General features: G+C 44.0%; 1 protein-coding gene across 1 annotated transcript in view; it reads right to left on the bottom strand.

The window, feature by feature from the left end:
• Nucleotides 1-906: 906 nt before the first annotated feature.
• Nucleotides 907-15760, bottom strand: part of gabrb1 (gamma-aminobutyric acid type A receptor subunit beta1) — a 43064-nt gene continuing 28210 nt past the window's right edge. The window contains exons 8-10 of the mRNA XM_060051148.1: nucleotides 13703-13855; nucleotides 3852-4105; nucleotides 907-3617 (exon numbers count right to left, since the gene is read on the bottom strand). Coding sequence (XP_059907131.1) covers nucleotides 3276-3617; nucleotides 3852-4105; nucleotides 13703-13855 — 749 coding nt within the window. The 3' untranslated portion in view covers nucleotides 907-3275. The remainder of the gene's footprint in view (nucleotides 3618-3851; nucleotides 4106-13702; nucleotides 13856-15760) is intronic.

The following is a 15760-nucleotide window of genomic DNA, read 5'->3' as shown; positions in this document are numbered from 1 at the left end:
CTGTGAGTGAGGTTTTTTTGGAGAGTCGTTCGAGTTGGCGGCCGGTTTGTTTCAATTTGCGGAGTGCAGGTGTAAACCAGGGTGAGGAGGTATTAAAGGAGACAGTTTTGGTTTTGAGGGGGGCCAGAGTGTTGAGGGAGGAAGACAGGGTAGCATTAAGGTGGTTTGTGAGCTCATCAGGTGAGATGAGGGTTGAGTCGAGGGGGAGGGTGGAGGAGAGCAGGTCAGAGAGATGGTGGGGGTCAATGGATTTTAGGTTACGGAAGGTGATTTCTCTAAGGGGGCGGGGGCGGGAGATGGGGGAGAGGATGGAGAACCGTAAAAGGTTGTGATCAGAGAGGGGAAAGGGGCATGGCCGGAGGTCGAGTACAGGGAGATTAATGGAGCAGACAAGGTCAAGGATGTGTCCTTTGTCATGGGTGGGGAAGGTGACATGTTGGGCGAGAGAGAAATTTTCCAATAAAGTGGTGAATTCAAATGAGAGCTTGCAAGTGGGGGAGTCCATGTGGATATTAAAATCACCAAGTAACAGCAGAAGTGGAGAGAGGGTTGATGTTAGTGTGAGGAGTTCAGTGAGGTCAGAGAGGAATGAGGGATTAGGTTTGGGTGGCCGGTAGATGAGGATAACTGTTGTGGCGGAGGGGGCTTTAAAAGCAATGAATTCAAAGGATGATATTACTAATAGATCTGAGGTGGCTGTCAAAGTGACCCTGCATTATGCTCGCTCAAACTATTGCCCACATAAAAGTTAAAATCTATAGGCTGTAGGTCCTACTTCCGCATCGAGAAGATGACTTGTCTAATTAGTTGGCAAGTTGAGTTTGTCATATTTAATGTTTGCACACGATACTGCTAAAGAACGGCTTGGAGAGAAGTGGTTGTCTTTGTCAGAGTGCATCAGCAAGGTCGATTTTACACTTTTTATTTGTTATATTCCTACCTTCCCAAACGCTGTTAATAATTACACAATCTCGGTTTCGTGAGCATACATCACTTTTGTTTCTTTGAACACAAAGTTAGCATTACAATAATTTGTCTTCAGTCCTACTCAAACAGTCAATGGAGGCTTCCCATCAGCACATATTGCAACATTAATTACCCTCTTTCATATGATTAAATTATAGCGGGACGGCTATTTATTTGTCCTGATTTAAAAATTCAGCCCCATTTGACACAGCTGTTCAACAATTCAGTGATGACTGGAGCTTGTTAAAAGTATAGCTTAGGCCCCGTCCACACGAAGCCGATTTCATGGCGAAACCGCAAAGGTCTTGTACGGTTCAGCCTTCCGTCCACACGAAGCCGGCGAATCCGCTGACCGAAACCGTAAACTTCTGAAACCACCCTCGGAGGTGGTTTCAAATCTACCCGGTTTCGTTTTGGATTCGTGTGGACGCCTGAACCCTACTAAAACCTTAAACCATGACGTCATCGCCACACCCCTCGACCCTCTAGCCAATGCCTGTTAAGCCCGCGGAGTCTCAGAACTCACAACAACAAAGATGATGGCGGACTGTAGGCTTGTAATCGTTCTGCAGCAGATCATGTCCCTTGTTGGGTTGCTAAGCCATTATTTATTGAGACTGTTGACAGACTGTTTGTTTGTGTTGTTAGTGGTTTGGGGGGGCAGCCTTTATGCGCATGCTCGCCTCTTCTTCTTATTTAATTTACTTCTGGATTTCTGTAGCAGAAGCAGCGCCCATTATGGGCCTGGCATGTGTACTACAGCGTTTCTACAGATCTACCCGGTTTCGCTTGACTCCGTCTTTACAGAGATACTCCGAAACCGGATAGATCGTTTCGGCTTTGTGTGGACGGGGCCTTAATTTGAACTAGCAACAATCAGAAAATAAAGAAAAATAACATCTCTTCAAATGATGGGAAACCAACTTCTGTTTCTAAAAGGAATGCAGTGTACGTGATATACCGCCTTAAAATCAAAACTGTTCAAAGTTATGTTGATGCTTACTTAAAGCTGCATACCGGGATAGAAAAAAGGAAATGTGTTTTGCATAATATATATTTAATTTTTTTTAATATAACTTTTCAATTATTTAAATATGCAGAATAATTACATAGGACCATAATCTGACAATGTTGACTACCTGCAGCTCATCACTGGTTGCCGACGTGGCAACCATTTTAAAATTGATTTGGGATCAGGTCATCGTTCAAAAAACCTTAACAGAGTGTTTGGGGCCTCAAGTTTTTAAAATGTTACTTTCAAATGTATGGTGACATCATAGGTCATTCTTTACCTGATTTCTTTTAAAGAAAATTACATTATACATGCTCACAGACACTGTGAGAATATTTTTGTTAGAAATGTTCACAAATTTGTCTTCATGTAATTATTGGTCAAGTTACATTTAACATTTTGACCAGGACTAACCTTAAATGCAATGGTTGTTTAAAAGCATACAGTATAAGTGGCTAAATATTGCCCGGCAATAAAATAAATAAAGCAAATTGCACTGTGTAAAAGAGCAGACATGCACTCAGCATAAGATAAACGGCTAAAACAAAGTCCTCTGTAAAGATATGTCACTTGCTCCTCATCGGATACAATACAAATGGCCCTTACGATGACAATGAGTCACTTCAGTCTAACCATCGCGCGCAAACAATCCAGTGTCACCAATTTATAGTATGTCATCTCGCCAAATACTTTGCAATATCTTGTCAATCGTACAGAAAGATTTTACACATAATTTTGCTTGATAATAATATTAGTTTTAATATATGATAAAACATTTTTCTTACCCTCACTTTTCTGCTCTGGGCTCTTTTCAATTGTATTTGAAAAAAAATCAATAGCAAATGAAAGCTGTGTTTTATATGCATGCAGAGTGCGATAAAGTAAGCTGAGAGTAGGAAACCTAATAAAGGAAATAGCATTGTCTCTAACTTTTTGGCACAAAATCCAAACAGAAAAATGTGTGCGTTTAAAATCCCTTAGTTTAATTTCATCTATTTCATTTGTTGTACTGATGAATAGATCAAAAGGTGAGATCATTTATTAAATTATATTTCTCTTATATATATGTATATTTATATATTATATATTAAATCGTATTTACATTGAAAAGACATCCAGGGGACTTGTGTGTATTCAGCAATAGAATTTATACAAACTAGTTGGATAAGTTGACCCCCTGCCCACCCCGACCCCCCAACAGACACACTTTTATTTGCGCAACACTGTACAAGGACCCAACCGACGTAAGCAAAGCGCCAGTCGGGTGTTTTTTTGTGGCCGCCTCAAGCTTTGACCTTTAGTGGACGTAGTAGAGCCAGTACACCAGGTTGAAGAATGTGAAGATGATGGGGAAGATGACGCGCGACCACTTGTCTATGGCATTGACATCCGTCAGGTCCGGGATCTTCACCTTGAGCTGCGAGGCCCTCCTCCTCAAGCGGCTCTTCTTGTGGGCCACAGGGCGGTCCAGGGCGGGCCGGCCGTACATGTCCCGGCTGGTCATGGGCTTGCGATACTGAATGCTGGCGCTGTCGTAGGAGAACATGGTGACTCGCGGGTCGTTGAGCGCCCCCATCATTTCGGCGCCGCTCATCTCGTTGGTGAGGTTGGTCAGCAGGATGTTGCCGTGGGCATCCACCTGAAAAATAAAATGCCAAGGTGCAATTTCATTTCAGGAATGTTTTGCCCCTAAACCCGACCTACCGCAAACGATTAATGAATATATTGTAACTTGAGCTTTGATTGTGATTGTAACAGTCACATTTTCTTCCTTATGATTCGTGATTCCATATGACATACTATTTGGACATGAATTATTTATCATACGATTACCCATTATGGCTTATGGATTAAGCTATATACATTCACCCACTTGCACTTTGTTGCTCTCCAGCCGGCTCTTGTTCTCATTATTGGTCTTGGCAGCCTTCTCCGCCACTTTCTTCTGCAGGTGCGGGCCCCGTCCGAAGAAGATGTAGTTGACAAACGCGTACTCCAGCAGAGCCAGGAAGACGAAGACGAAGCAGCCCATGAGGTAAATGTCGATGGCCTTGACGTAAGGAATCTTGGGCAGAGTCTCCCTCAGATGGGTGTTGATAGTGGTCATTGTCAGAACCGTCGTTATGCCTGTAAACAAACGACGAGATGGGTCAGCAAGAGGGAGTCTTCCTCCATGAACACACACAGGTTACACAGCACACAACATCAAATGGCAGTCTATCTTTACTTTTCCGTGTAATCAATCTTGGTTTGCCAATGCTAACATCAGTCAATCAACAAGTGTAAGTGGCATAAATGAACAGCCCCTTCATTTTAATTTCATCATTGCGACGCTCCCTCTGCCTCCCTTCATCCTACAGATTGTAGGGCGGCACATAGACGGCGTAGTATACACCGGGTTAGTCTGCCTCCTTGCAGCGTCGCCGTGTGCTTCATGAGTGGGCTAGGGACTCGTCACATGAGGCCGCATGTATGGCCTTGTGTACCAGTCCCCTAGACCCTGACTTTTCCATGCTTCCTCCCTACTGTTGGCTATAAGGAGAAGCAGGAGCAGCACTTTACGGTCGTGGCAGAGCCCTCTATCGCCTGGTCGATTAGGCCTGCCCTGCAGTGGTATTTTCTGATTGCAGACGAGCAATACCATCACACATGATGTGAAGGTGGGCCGGACAGTTTTTTCTCAGCGATCTGCTCGCCCTCTCTCTGAGCACTATGCGTGGAGAGAGTGAGGCGTTTACCAACATGGTTTGATCGCTGAGATGGGGACCTCCCATTCAGCTCCCAATTAGCTTCACCGTCCCCTACTCTTTTTGTGGTTGGTGGAGACTATGTTGCAGGAACCCGTTGCGAGCATGGTTTTGCAGCGGAGGTGGCTCGTCTCTTGGGAGAAGAGCACATTCTGGATCTTGCGTTTTCAACTCATCAGTTGTTATGCAGAAAATCACCCCCAGAGCGTCGCTCTGAGAGGGTGAGGACTGTGTGAGAAGGGGAGCTTCACATCCCTTGATCTCGATATTTTTCTTCCATCCGTCCCTATTCTCATGGCTCACAGCCTAGACTCACAGGAGATTTAGTGGCCTAGACACGGGCACGATTACAGCGAGGCTCTCGCCCTCTCGGCAAAATGCGGTTCTGTTGGCGCTCTCCTACTTTCGCAGGAGTTTGACCGCACTGTCAATCATGATCCTGTTGGGGCTGATGGCAGCTGGCCACCCTGTGGTGCCCCTGTGCCTGATCTTTTTACACAGACTACAGTGTTGGCTTGCTCGTCAGAGGTTGGTTTCCAGGCGACACAAGCCAACCTACACTTCTCAGGGGGGCACTATGCCTATGTTCCCCTCAGCATAGTGCCATGTTACGTGGTTGTCTTCATGGGCGCCTTGTTGGCGGGTAGGGGAGGCCCCACTGCACACATACATTTGCTAGAGCTCCCCTGATGCGCAGCCACTATGTTCTGATCACGACGGACAGTGGTCGGTGGCGGCTTACATAAACCAACCTGTCGCTCCTCGGCACCTCCATCGAGAAGTGGTCGAGCTCTGGCTTTGGGCTGATCTGAATCTGCCCAGCCTAAGAGCCCCTGCATAACGCGGTTGCCCAGCACCTCAGGGTTGACCTCATGTCACACACCAGTCCCCACCGAGACGGGAGGCGGTTACATCCCGGGGGACCTTTTCACGTCCAGAGAGAACACCCACTGCAGGCTGTGTTGCTCTACCCCCAACAGGATCCTCCCTGCTGGGGGTAGACGCGACGGCGCACACACCTTTGCCGTGGGCTCTCTTGTCTGCGTTCCCGCTGCTTCAACTGATCCATCTTCTTTTTGGGACCTGTTCAGACAGGAGGATCTGTGCCTCATTCTGGTGGTCACAGAGAGCCGTCCGCTCTGGGGTTTTTCAGAGCTCGCATTGGTCTGACTGGCACCGGCCACGGCGCCATGCGGCACCAATGCGCTTTCACAAGCGCATGGGATGGATGTGCACCACCTGATGCGTCGGGCCGGCTGTTGGTTGGCTTCTGATGGCAGTGCATAGCACTGGCTGTGAAAATGCTTGACCATGTTCCATTACACAAAACAGTTGTTTGTGTGTTAAAGCGATGCTGCCATGGGCCGCTACACTCCGCTACACTCCGCTACACTCTGCTCTACACAGGGTGTGGCCGTTTCGAAGGCTCTACTCTAGGGCTTTTTCGGTGGAGGACATTTGAGCGGCTGCGTCATGGTCATCCCTGGCGTCTTTAATATCCTGTCCTCTAACCATTTATAATGGATGTAACCCTTGTCTTGTATATGAAAAAAATACTACAAGGCATTTATTGAGAAGTGAATTTGTTTGCTTGTGTGGACCTTTTCCAATAGTCGCTATCATACGTCGACAGATTTGCACATTTGTGTGTTCACCGGCAAACTTTAGCTTCTTCGTTGCTTTTCGAAGCCTCGCTGCTCTGTTCATTGTGACGCCTGCCAGCGGTTCCTCCTACCGCCTCTCGCTGGGAGCGGACGTATGCGGGGGCCTCGTTGCTCGCCACAGTTGGCAGCTTGGGTCTTCCTAGCTTCGCCTCCAGTGGTGGCGGACGTAGAAGACGCATTGTTGCTCTCCATGCCAGTTTTTCCTGGATCCTATGAAATACGGGTTGAGTCAGAGGTTACAGACTCACTCTATTCTGCTGATCATTGCTTTGCTTTGCGAGAATTTTGTGTTTTTTATTTAGCTGTTGTGTTTTGCACAACCTCCTATTGAGTCTGATGTGCCCTGAGACATTGGTCCCTGAGACATTGGTCCCTGAGACTGGGGTCCCTGAGACATTGCTCCCTGAGACATTGGTCCCTGAGACATTGGTCCCTGACTCTGGGGTCCCTGAGACTGGGGTCCCTGAGTCGTGGGTCCCTGAGGCTGACTGAGCAGTGAGCACAGCGTAAGCTGAACTAGCTACACTCTCAGAGCGAAGCTAATCGCCTCCTCCCGGGCAAACAAAAATATGCTTCACATATTGCAGGTTCCAAAAAGAAAACCAAAGAGAAGAATCATAATTATTAACCTAGTCAGCAAGGTAAAAAGAAAACGCATCAAATACAAAGTAGAGTCGTAGCTCTAATATAACGTAAACAATATTCTAAAATAAATGTAAGTATATTTTATTCATTAAATGTTTTATAGAGATTGCAGAGAGGCTTGACATATTAACATTATTTTCGATTTGAACATTTTCGATTTGAAATTTTTTTGTCTTTTTTTCAGGGGGAATTTCGAGGTTTTCAGTTGCAAAGGTTTTTTTTGGAGAGAAATGCTGAATAAATGCATCATATTTTCGAACTGAAAATAATAGTTTGGATAATCGTGATTTCAATATTGACCAAAGCAATCGTGATTATGATTTTTTCCATGATCGAGCAGCCCAAGTACTACTTTCTGCTTCTATTTCATTATATAACATAATATAGAGAATATATTATTTGTATATAAAAAACCAATCAAAGTCACGTTTATGACCATAACTGACCATTTGACAATGTTTTTTTTTTTTTTTTTTTAAAGCAAATAATTGATTCATCATTTGTAGGAAATAAATAACACTATTTGTACTACTATACCGGATGGGGATTAGACAAACCTTGATAACCCTAACCATAAACTAGTAGCAGACCAAGGCGTTCAAGTATCGCAAAACCTCTCAAGCACCTTTTACCAATAAAGGTGTCATTCCACGAGAAACCGTTTAATCTTGTTCCTTTTGAAATACGATAGGTCACCCAGAGTTGCATATGTATGCTGAACATGAAAATGTTCTTCTACTGCGATTGCCTTCATTAGCAAATGAAAAAAAATAGACGCATGGTCAAGCGAATGAGCGAATTAGAAAAGCCTCACCAACTGACGTCAGTTGGTCAATTAGTATTCATGGCCTCGCACACCTTGGCTTGCGACGGCCCACGGGAAGACTATATTGATTTTGCGGCCAGGTGACACAGAGCCCATCTCGGCGTGTAGGAGGTAACAGCATGGTGCTTACGTTGCGGAACAAGCTTGTGCCTGTGCTATTTGTGGCGATAACAAATCAACGTTGCATCTCTTGGTTTTGGACATTCATTCACCGTGACCGCGGTGGCTCCTGGTGTCACGGTGCCCGCGGCCGGGGCACGGTGGGAGTCGTGGCTGCTGGGAGTGCCCGGGTGGGAGTGCCCGGGCAACGTGACCGTGCAACGCGGTCACGGTGTCCGGGCCGCGGTCACAGTTCCTGGGCACCGTGATGCACGTGCCCCGTGAGTGCCCTGGCTCTTTCTCTCTCTCTCTCTCTCTCTCTCTCTCTCTCTCTCTCTCTCTCTCTCTCTGTCTCTGTCTCTGTCTCTGTCTCTGTCTCTGTCTCTGTCTCTGTCTCTGTCTCTGTCTCTGTCTCTGTCTCTCTCTCTCTCTCTCTCTCTCTCTCTCTCTCTCTCTCTCTCTCTCTCTCTCTCTCTCTCTCTCTCTCTCTCTCTCTCTCTCTCTCTCTCTCTCTCTCTCTCTCTCTCTCTCTCTCTCTTTCACTCTCTCTGTCCCTGTCTCTCTCTCGCCCTCTCTCACTCTCTCTCTCTACATCTCCCTCTCTCTACATCTGTCCCTCTCTCTGTGTCTCTCTGGAAGTTGAATTGGTTTTATTACTGTGACGGACAGTGCTGTTGGCAAATCAGAGGCGAGACATTTGCATGTCATGAATATTCACGAGTAGGAGACAAAATCATGTCGTTCCTCCCCGCCCACCCCCTCCACCACACTAGAACAGTGTGAAACAGTTTTTTTCACCAAAACCGACTCACAGGGCATTCATTGCTACTAGTGACCACCTCAAAATGAATGAAAAAACTATGCAATGACACCTTAAACATCTCAAGACAGACTATCCCTTCTCATTGGGTTGAACTCCAGTGCTAATACTCTGGTGCCCCAATAATCCATCCAGTTGATAATTCCTTAGCTGCCACCATAGCGATTGCTACCACCTGAACGTTAAACCCTAAACTGAGCCTATCCTTCAGTCTTGTATTGGCTACTAATAAAAATACAGGTAGGTTAGATTGTTGGCGTGATTACTCAGGCTGATTGCCTTGCACTTCCTCCTCAAGGTAAAATAGTCCAAACATTAATCAGAAGAAATGGGGTAAGAGAACATGAAGTACCTTACCAAATGTATTTGATGGTTAAGTGGATATAACGTCAAATGTAAGAATATTTTGAAAATTATTATAAAACTAAATAGGTAAGTTGAATGCCTGACCCAATTTTGACAAGCCTGAACCCCTATTTACTTTTATTTACCATGGTAACGTTGACTCCCTGAAATGTTTGGTATAGATCAGTGGGATAATATCAATAGGTTTAATTTGCAAGTAACTGAACTTGAAAGCAGTTTAAGGCCCAATTGCATTCATGTTGTGTTCAAACATTACTGCTGTTACTGTGACTTGCAGGTATATCATCAAGTGACAGATCAAGCATGGGGTCTGCACGTGCCAATGGTGGAAAGAGTGGGGACACATCATCCCTGTCCCTGTAAACATCAAGCATTCAACGCAAGACGCTACATGACGTGAAGCACACACTAGAGACCAGCAGACTTGTGCTGCGACTCCAATGAAAACAACAAACAACCATAACAGTTGACCTTGAAAATGTGAATCCAGAGCTCTTTATAGAAAGACTGTGTGATTCAGCTAAGATGGTTGCAATGAGTAAAGGCTGACCATGTAAAAGGCTCTCACATCTAATTAGCATTTAGGATGCACACAGTGATTCAGAGGGAAGGCTTTGTCAATTGGTCAAAAAGACCCTTGAGGCTGAGGTCATATACTTGAACACAAAATTCCAAACCACTCAGAGTATGTGTGTGCTTGTGTGTGTGTGTGTGTGTGTGTGTGTGTGTGTGTGTGTGTGTGTGTGTGTGTGTGTGTGTGTGTGTGTGTGTGTGTGTGTGTGTGTGTGTGTGTGTGTGTGTGTGTGTGTGTGTGTGTGTGTGTGCTTGTGTGTGTGTGTTTGTGTGTGTGTGTGTATGAATGTGTCTGTGTGTGTGTGTGTGTGTGTGTGTGTGTGTGTGTGTGTGTGTGTGTGTGTGTGTGTGTGTGTGTGTGTGTGTGTGTGTGTGTGTGTGTGTGTGTGTGTGTGTGTGTGTGTGTATGTGTTGCACATGCTCATTCCCAGAAGCGTCCATTGTACATATTTGCACTCTAACTAATGAAAGGATAATTCTTAACCTGAAACTCACATTTTCAGAAGAATGGTGATTCTGAGTCTAGGCCAAAAAGTAAAAACTGTATTAGAGGGATGTAAAGCTATTTTCATAATTTCTCTCTGTAGCAATTGTTCGGTTGTTGTTATATTGTTATTATGATGCAATTCATATCATTCTCTTTATTATTATTACATCTGCTGTTTCAAACTTTTTTGTGAAATTCTTTGCAGTGCTTGGTAGCCAAATATTGCACATATGATTGTGACATTTATAATATAATTTGTTCAATTTAATTCAGGAAAATATTTAGAACATATTGTATATCATGTTATTCACAGAGGGAAAAATATAGTGGAGGGCATGGTAAGTCAACTAAACTTATAACAGGTCAGGGTTAAGTAGGAATGAACCCAAGTTTTCATTGCCATTTTGAGTAAAGTTAGACCATGCAAGACCCTCCATGTTCCCCATACAGATTTTTACAGGCTCCATCTCCCCCTTTTCCATCAGCATAACTCCCTAATGTCCTTATCGCCTTCGAGCTGACACAAATTAAAATGCCTTAGAAATTGAAGTTGTTTAGATACAATGATTGCATTAGATTGGCACATTAGCCAAATGAGTGACTGGTGTATTACTGACTGACCCACTTCCTTAATGAATGTTATGACTGATAGCACCGTTCAATTCAAATGTTTCTGTGTGTCAAATATGAATGCACCACTTTGCACGAGGATAGCCACAAAGTTTTCTGTCACTTAGGCCAATCCACAACTTGAACTGCACTTGTGTGGAATTTGTCGAAATATACCTACCAAAACAGATGAAATCATGCGATTATTTTCCTTCCTTATAAGTTACTCAGGAATGTCAATGAGTGTCACAAAACCAGCCTTTTATTTTCCTTTTATTTTCCAGCCTTTTATTTGGGCAAGGGCAGCTAGTGAGCAGGGGTTGAGAGAGTATTGAAAATCTTTAGTACAGTACAAGTACCAATCAACTCCCCTCAAGTATGGGTAAAAATTACCATTTGAGAAACCTACTCAACTTAAAGTAAAGAATTCCCTGGTTAATAAATGAATCAAAGTAAACGTTAGTTTCCAGTTCAATGTTTTCCTATTTGATCAACAAAACCCAATTTCTTTTAATGAAGTAGAGCAGTGGTTCTCAAACTTTTTACCATGAGTACCACCTTAGAAATGATTTGGCTCTCCAAGTACCACCGGAATTAAAATAAAGTGCGTAGGCCTATAACTACATAGAGTTTACACAGAAGGCATTAATATTGATAATACGATTTATTATTCACATAACTTTACCTGACTGAAGCAACCAACTGTCTATAACTCATGTATTGTATTTAAACACTTGCAACGGGATAATACTAACAATTGAACAACTGCTTCAATAGGGCTACCCAGCAAATGGGGATATCATCTGGCATATAACATACCAGTCAATCTAGTGAGGTTATTAACAATTATACTGCATCAAAGCATTCACAGCACTGAATATTAATTTTAACAACTGCAGTCAACCAATCATGTGAGGTAAATTTTACTGCATCAAAACATTCAAAGAATTGAACATGAATATTTAAATACTGGAGTCAAACAATCCTGTTATAAGCAATCATGCACAGCAAAGAGAGAAATCATGTGTACTGCGAAAACACTGTAATCAAACTATCATGAGTAAGAACAAGTGTATCATAGAAAAACAACGTATTCAGTATTAAAAAATACTGCAGTAAGTGCCATAAGGTCAGAATATAAACTATGTTTAGGTTTGAAGGAGAATGTACTCAGGCACACATTGAAAATTAGGCCTATCATGCTTAGTGAGAGGGGTACATGTCTGGGTCGATTGAGGTTAGCTTTAGCCTCAGACTTGGTTCAGTATCCAACCTGCTTCCAGCACACGAGATGAGGGTGGATGGCATCCCCCTTTGGAATTAAAATGATCAAAATCATCCCCCTTCTGAAACAGCCATCCCCCCTTCCCATCCCCTGTTATTTTATCAATTAATGTGGAAATATTACCGCTATTTCATTATAGCGGTTTCCTTTTTCAATTCGGCGCAAGCAACGTTACTTTTCCCAGGGACAGATTTGACAGCGATACTTCATTCTCGGGCAGCATGCTATTGCGCAAGCACGCAGGCGTACTTGCGCAATAGTGCCTCCACGAGCTCTCATTCCACACCGTACGAAACAGACACTGGTAGCGTGAAGCAGTCTCTGCATCTCAGACATCGCTTCCGCAGGCAACTCTGTCCCCTTTTCTCCCTTTCATTCCAACCCGTGAGCAACGCTAGTCTCCCTTCTCTTCCGAATGCATTTTTGAAAAAAAAGAATAAGAATCAGTTTCTAAAATCCTTAAATGTGAAGCATAACTCCGAATCGTGTGATGCATCCGATCAGCTGCGTTTTTGGGGATAAAATAAGAGCAATGACATGACAGTAGTCATCGCTCTTATTTGCGACCATTTGCGACCAAGAGAAGCCTGGTCGCAAATGGAATGAGAAAGCGCACAGCCTTGTCTGAAAGCGCAGGATATTCGCTGCGTCGCTGCATCCAAAAGTCCAGAAATGTCTGGCCTGAAGGCAGACTTCAACGTCTCGTCACAGGACGATTTTGCACAATTTTTGCTTCCCCTACTCATCGTCACAGGCAGTTAGTCAATGCAGGTTTAAGATCATTGCATATGATGGGTACATGCAAAACATTGTTTTAACGGTTGCTTCATCTTCAAAAAATTGCTTCAAAAAATCGTTCATACTCCGCGTACCACTAGAGGGCGCTCGCGTACCACCAGTGGTACGCGTACCACAGATTGAGAACGGCTGAAGTAGAGAATATAGGCTATTTAAACAATTACGTATTGCAACTGAGAATATAACTATCTCCTGCTCTCTGCTCTTCCGTCATATACCCTTTTCTTGATCAATTTCCCCATCGGTCCTAAAGTCAAAATAATTAAAGGGGACATATTATTGCAACAGGTGTGATTGTGATTAGCCTTACAAGCCGTTTTGAAAATCTTTCCCATATGACATCACTAGTGGGCGTGTCCATCTAGATCTGTGCTGGATAGATGAGCAACTTTTATGTCAGTCCACTGGGTAGGCTGGTAGACTGATCTATCAAGCACAGATCTAGGTGGACACGCCCACTAGTGATGTCATATGGGGCCGATTTTCGAAACGGCCTGTAAGGCTAATCACACTCACACCTGGTGGCATAATATGTCCCCCTTAAAAGACTTAAAAACCAAACCACATTGACATCTCAACTTCTTCCCAATCCCAATATGCCATATTTACATGTTGCAGTAGAGGTGCTCGGTGCTTGACGTGTTAGTAAGTAGGAGTTAGTTAGTTACTAGGAATGCACCCCTTATATTGTTTTAACGAGTCACTACAGTCCTAACGCCTTCATCCTTTTGAAAAAGCCAAATAAGTAAACAAATAATCAAAAATAATCAAGAAGCAAATCACAAAGATCATAGCAATTACGAACCCAAGGCCACTCTGGCGGCCGAGGCGTCGTAGTTGATCCAGAAGGAGACCCAGGACAGGATGGTGATCAGGGTGGAGGGCATGTACGTCTGCAAGATGAAGTATCCAATGTTTCTCTTCAGCTTGAAGCTCAGTGACAACCGCGGGTAGGAACCTGTGAAGGTAACATCCAGCATACAGTCAAGACCCAATCTGGAGACACACTACAGTAACATCCAGGATACAGTCAAGACCCAATCTGAAGACACACTACAGTGACATCCAGCATACAGTCAAGACCCAATCTGGAGACACACTACAGTAGCATCCAGCATACAGTCAAGACCCAATCTGGAGACACACTACAGTGACATCCAGCATACAGTCAAGACCCAATCTGGAGACACACTACAGTGACATCCAGCATACAGTCAAGACCCAATCTGGAGACACACTACAGTCACATCCAGCATACAGTCAAGACCCAATATGAAGACACACTACTGTGACATCCAGCATACAGTCAATAGCAGGGCTTGAAAACGAAATTATTTTTCAATCGTTCCGCTCCGAACGTAACCTGTATATTTAACGTTTTCGTTCTTGCGTTCCGCCACCAACATATCGTTCCTGAACCGGTTCGGAACGTGAAATAACGTTCGTTCTTAACGTTCCGGCAGTTTTATTGGGCCTAGTCTATTTTTGTGGTCGATAAAAGGGTGACCAGATGTGTCGCTTTGTGCGGGACAGTCCCGCATTACCATTACTTTGTACACGTCCCGCAAATTGAGACGTTGTCCCGTTATGGACAGTCAGACAACATTTTTTAAATAAGTGTTTTATAATCTGGCATTTATCAAATAGCTGTGTGTAGACACAGCTATGTGAGGGCTGTCATCAGGGAGCGGGCGGGCTGTCTGATCATGTCAATGAAACTTGGACGCTGACGCAGGTTAAGGGCACACCCACCAACAAGAAACAATGCAAAGGCGATATAGTGGACTCGGTTAATTTAGCTCACGTTACCTTTGTCGAAGATAGAGCTATGTGCAACTGTTGCATCCAAATCACCTCTCGCCAGGGTGGTGGTGGGAATTTGTGACAACTGAGCTTGGCGGGCGGCGAAGTGAACGCGGCAACCGGAAATATTTGTATTTTTTCATGAAATAGGCTATGCTTTTGTGAAATTTTATAGGCTATATAGAGAACGAAAAAAAACGGTTTTGGGGATTTCAGAATAACGTTTCTGTTCCGGAACAGTTAAATTCCGTTCGTTTTCGGTTTTCGTTTTCGTTCCTTGAACCGGTTCGGAGCCCTGGTCAAGACCCAATCTGGAGACACACTACAGTAAAATCTAGCATGCAGTCAAGACCCAATCTGGAGACACACTACAGTGACATCCAGCATACAGTCAAGACCCAATCTGGAGACACAGAGCAAAGGGGCTCACTGCAGAAGACTGGTTCAGAAGATTATCATTATTATACAATTATTATCTTAATAACATAGTGTGTGTGCATGTGTGCTTACACTTTGCTATAAAAACAAACTAGAGTAGGACCCTGTAAGGATCCGGGACTACATGGATCCCACCTTAAGAGTCCACGTACCCATCCCTCTCTAACACCTTAGAGGATTGCATTTTCTGGTTCAGACACAGCTTCAGGTCCTTGTCCTTGTTTTCATGTGTCACAGACACGCTACAGTTGTTCTTTCTTATATCCACAGCCTTAGAAATGACTTTATCTGTAAGGTGCAGAAAGCTTGCCTTTTCATGCTTTAACACCATCAGTGACTCAGGGGTGACGTGAGTGCAGAGTTTACCACCGGCCACTAGGGGATAGTGTTGTATTGCAGACCGCTGACCGGCTGAGTTGGCGGTCTACCTTGTTGTGTTCGCTAGCATTGCAGACGTTCCCGTTGCATAGCATGTTGAGCTGCTGGCATGATTCATGTGAGTCTTTCCTGATCAATACAATTGTTATTGTTAGATACTTTGAGATGCTTATGTGTGTATGCATTTATGTGCATGTAGGAATTACTGTTGTTATTACGTTTGTAGCTTACATTGTTATTGTGT

The sequence above is a fragment of the Gadus macrocephalus genome, chromosome 5 (assembly GCF_031168955.1).
Source record: "Gadus macrocephalus chromosome 5, ASM3116895v1".
Lineage (NCBI taxonomy): Eukaryota > Metazoa > Chordata > Actinopteri > Gadiformes > Gadidae > Gadus > Gadus macrocephalus.
Note: the sequence above shows the minus strand (reverse complement) of the source record. Positions and strands in the feature narration are given on the sequence as shown.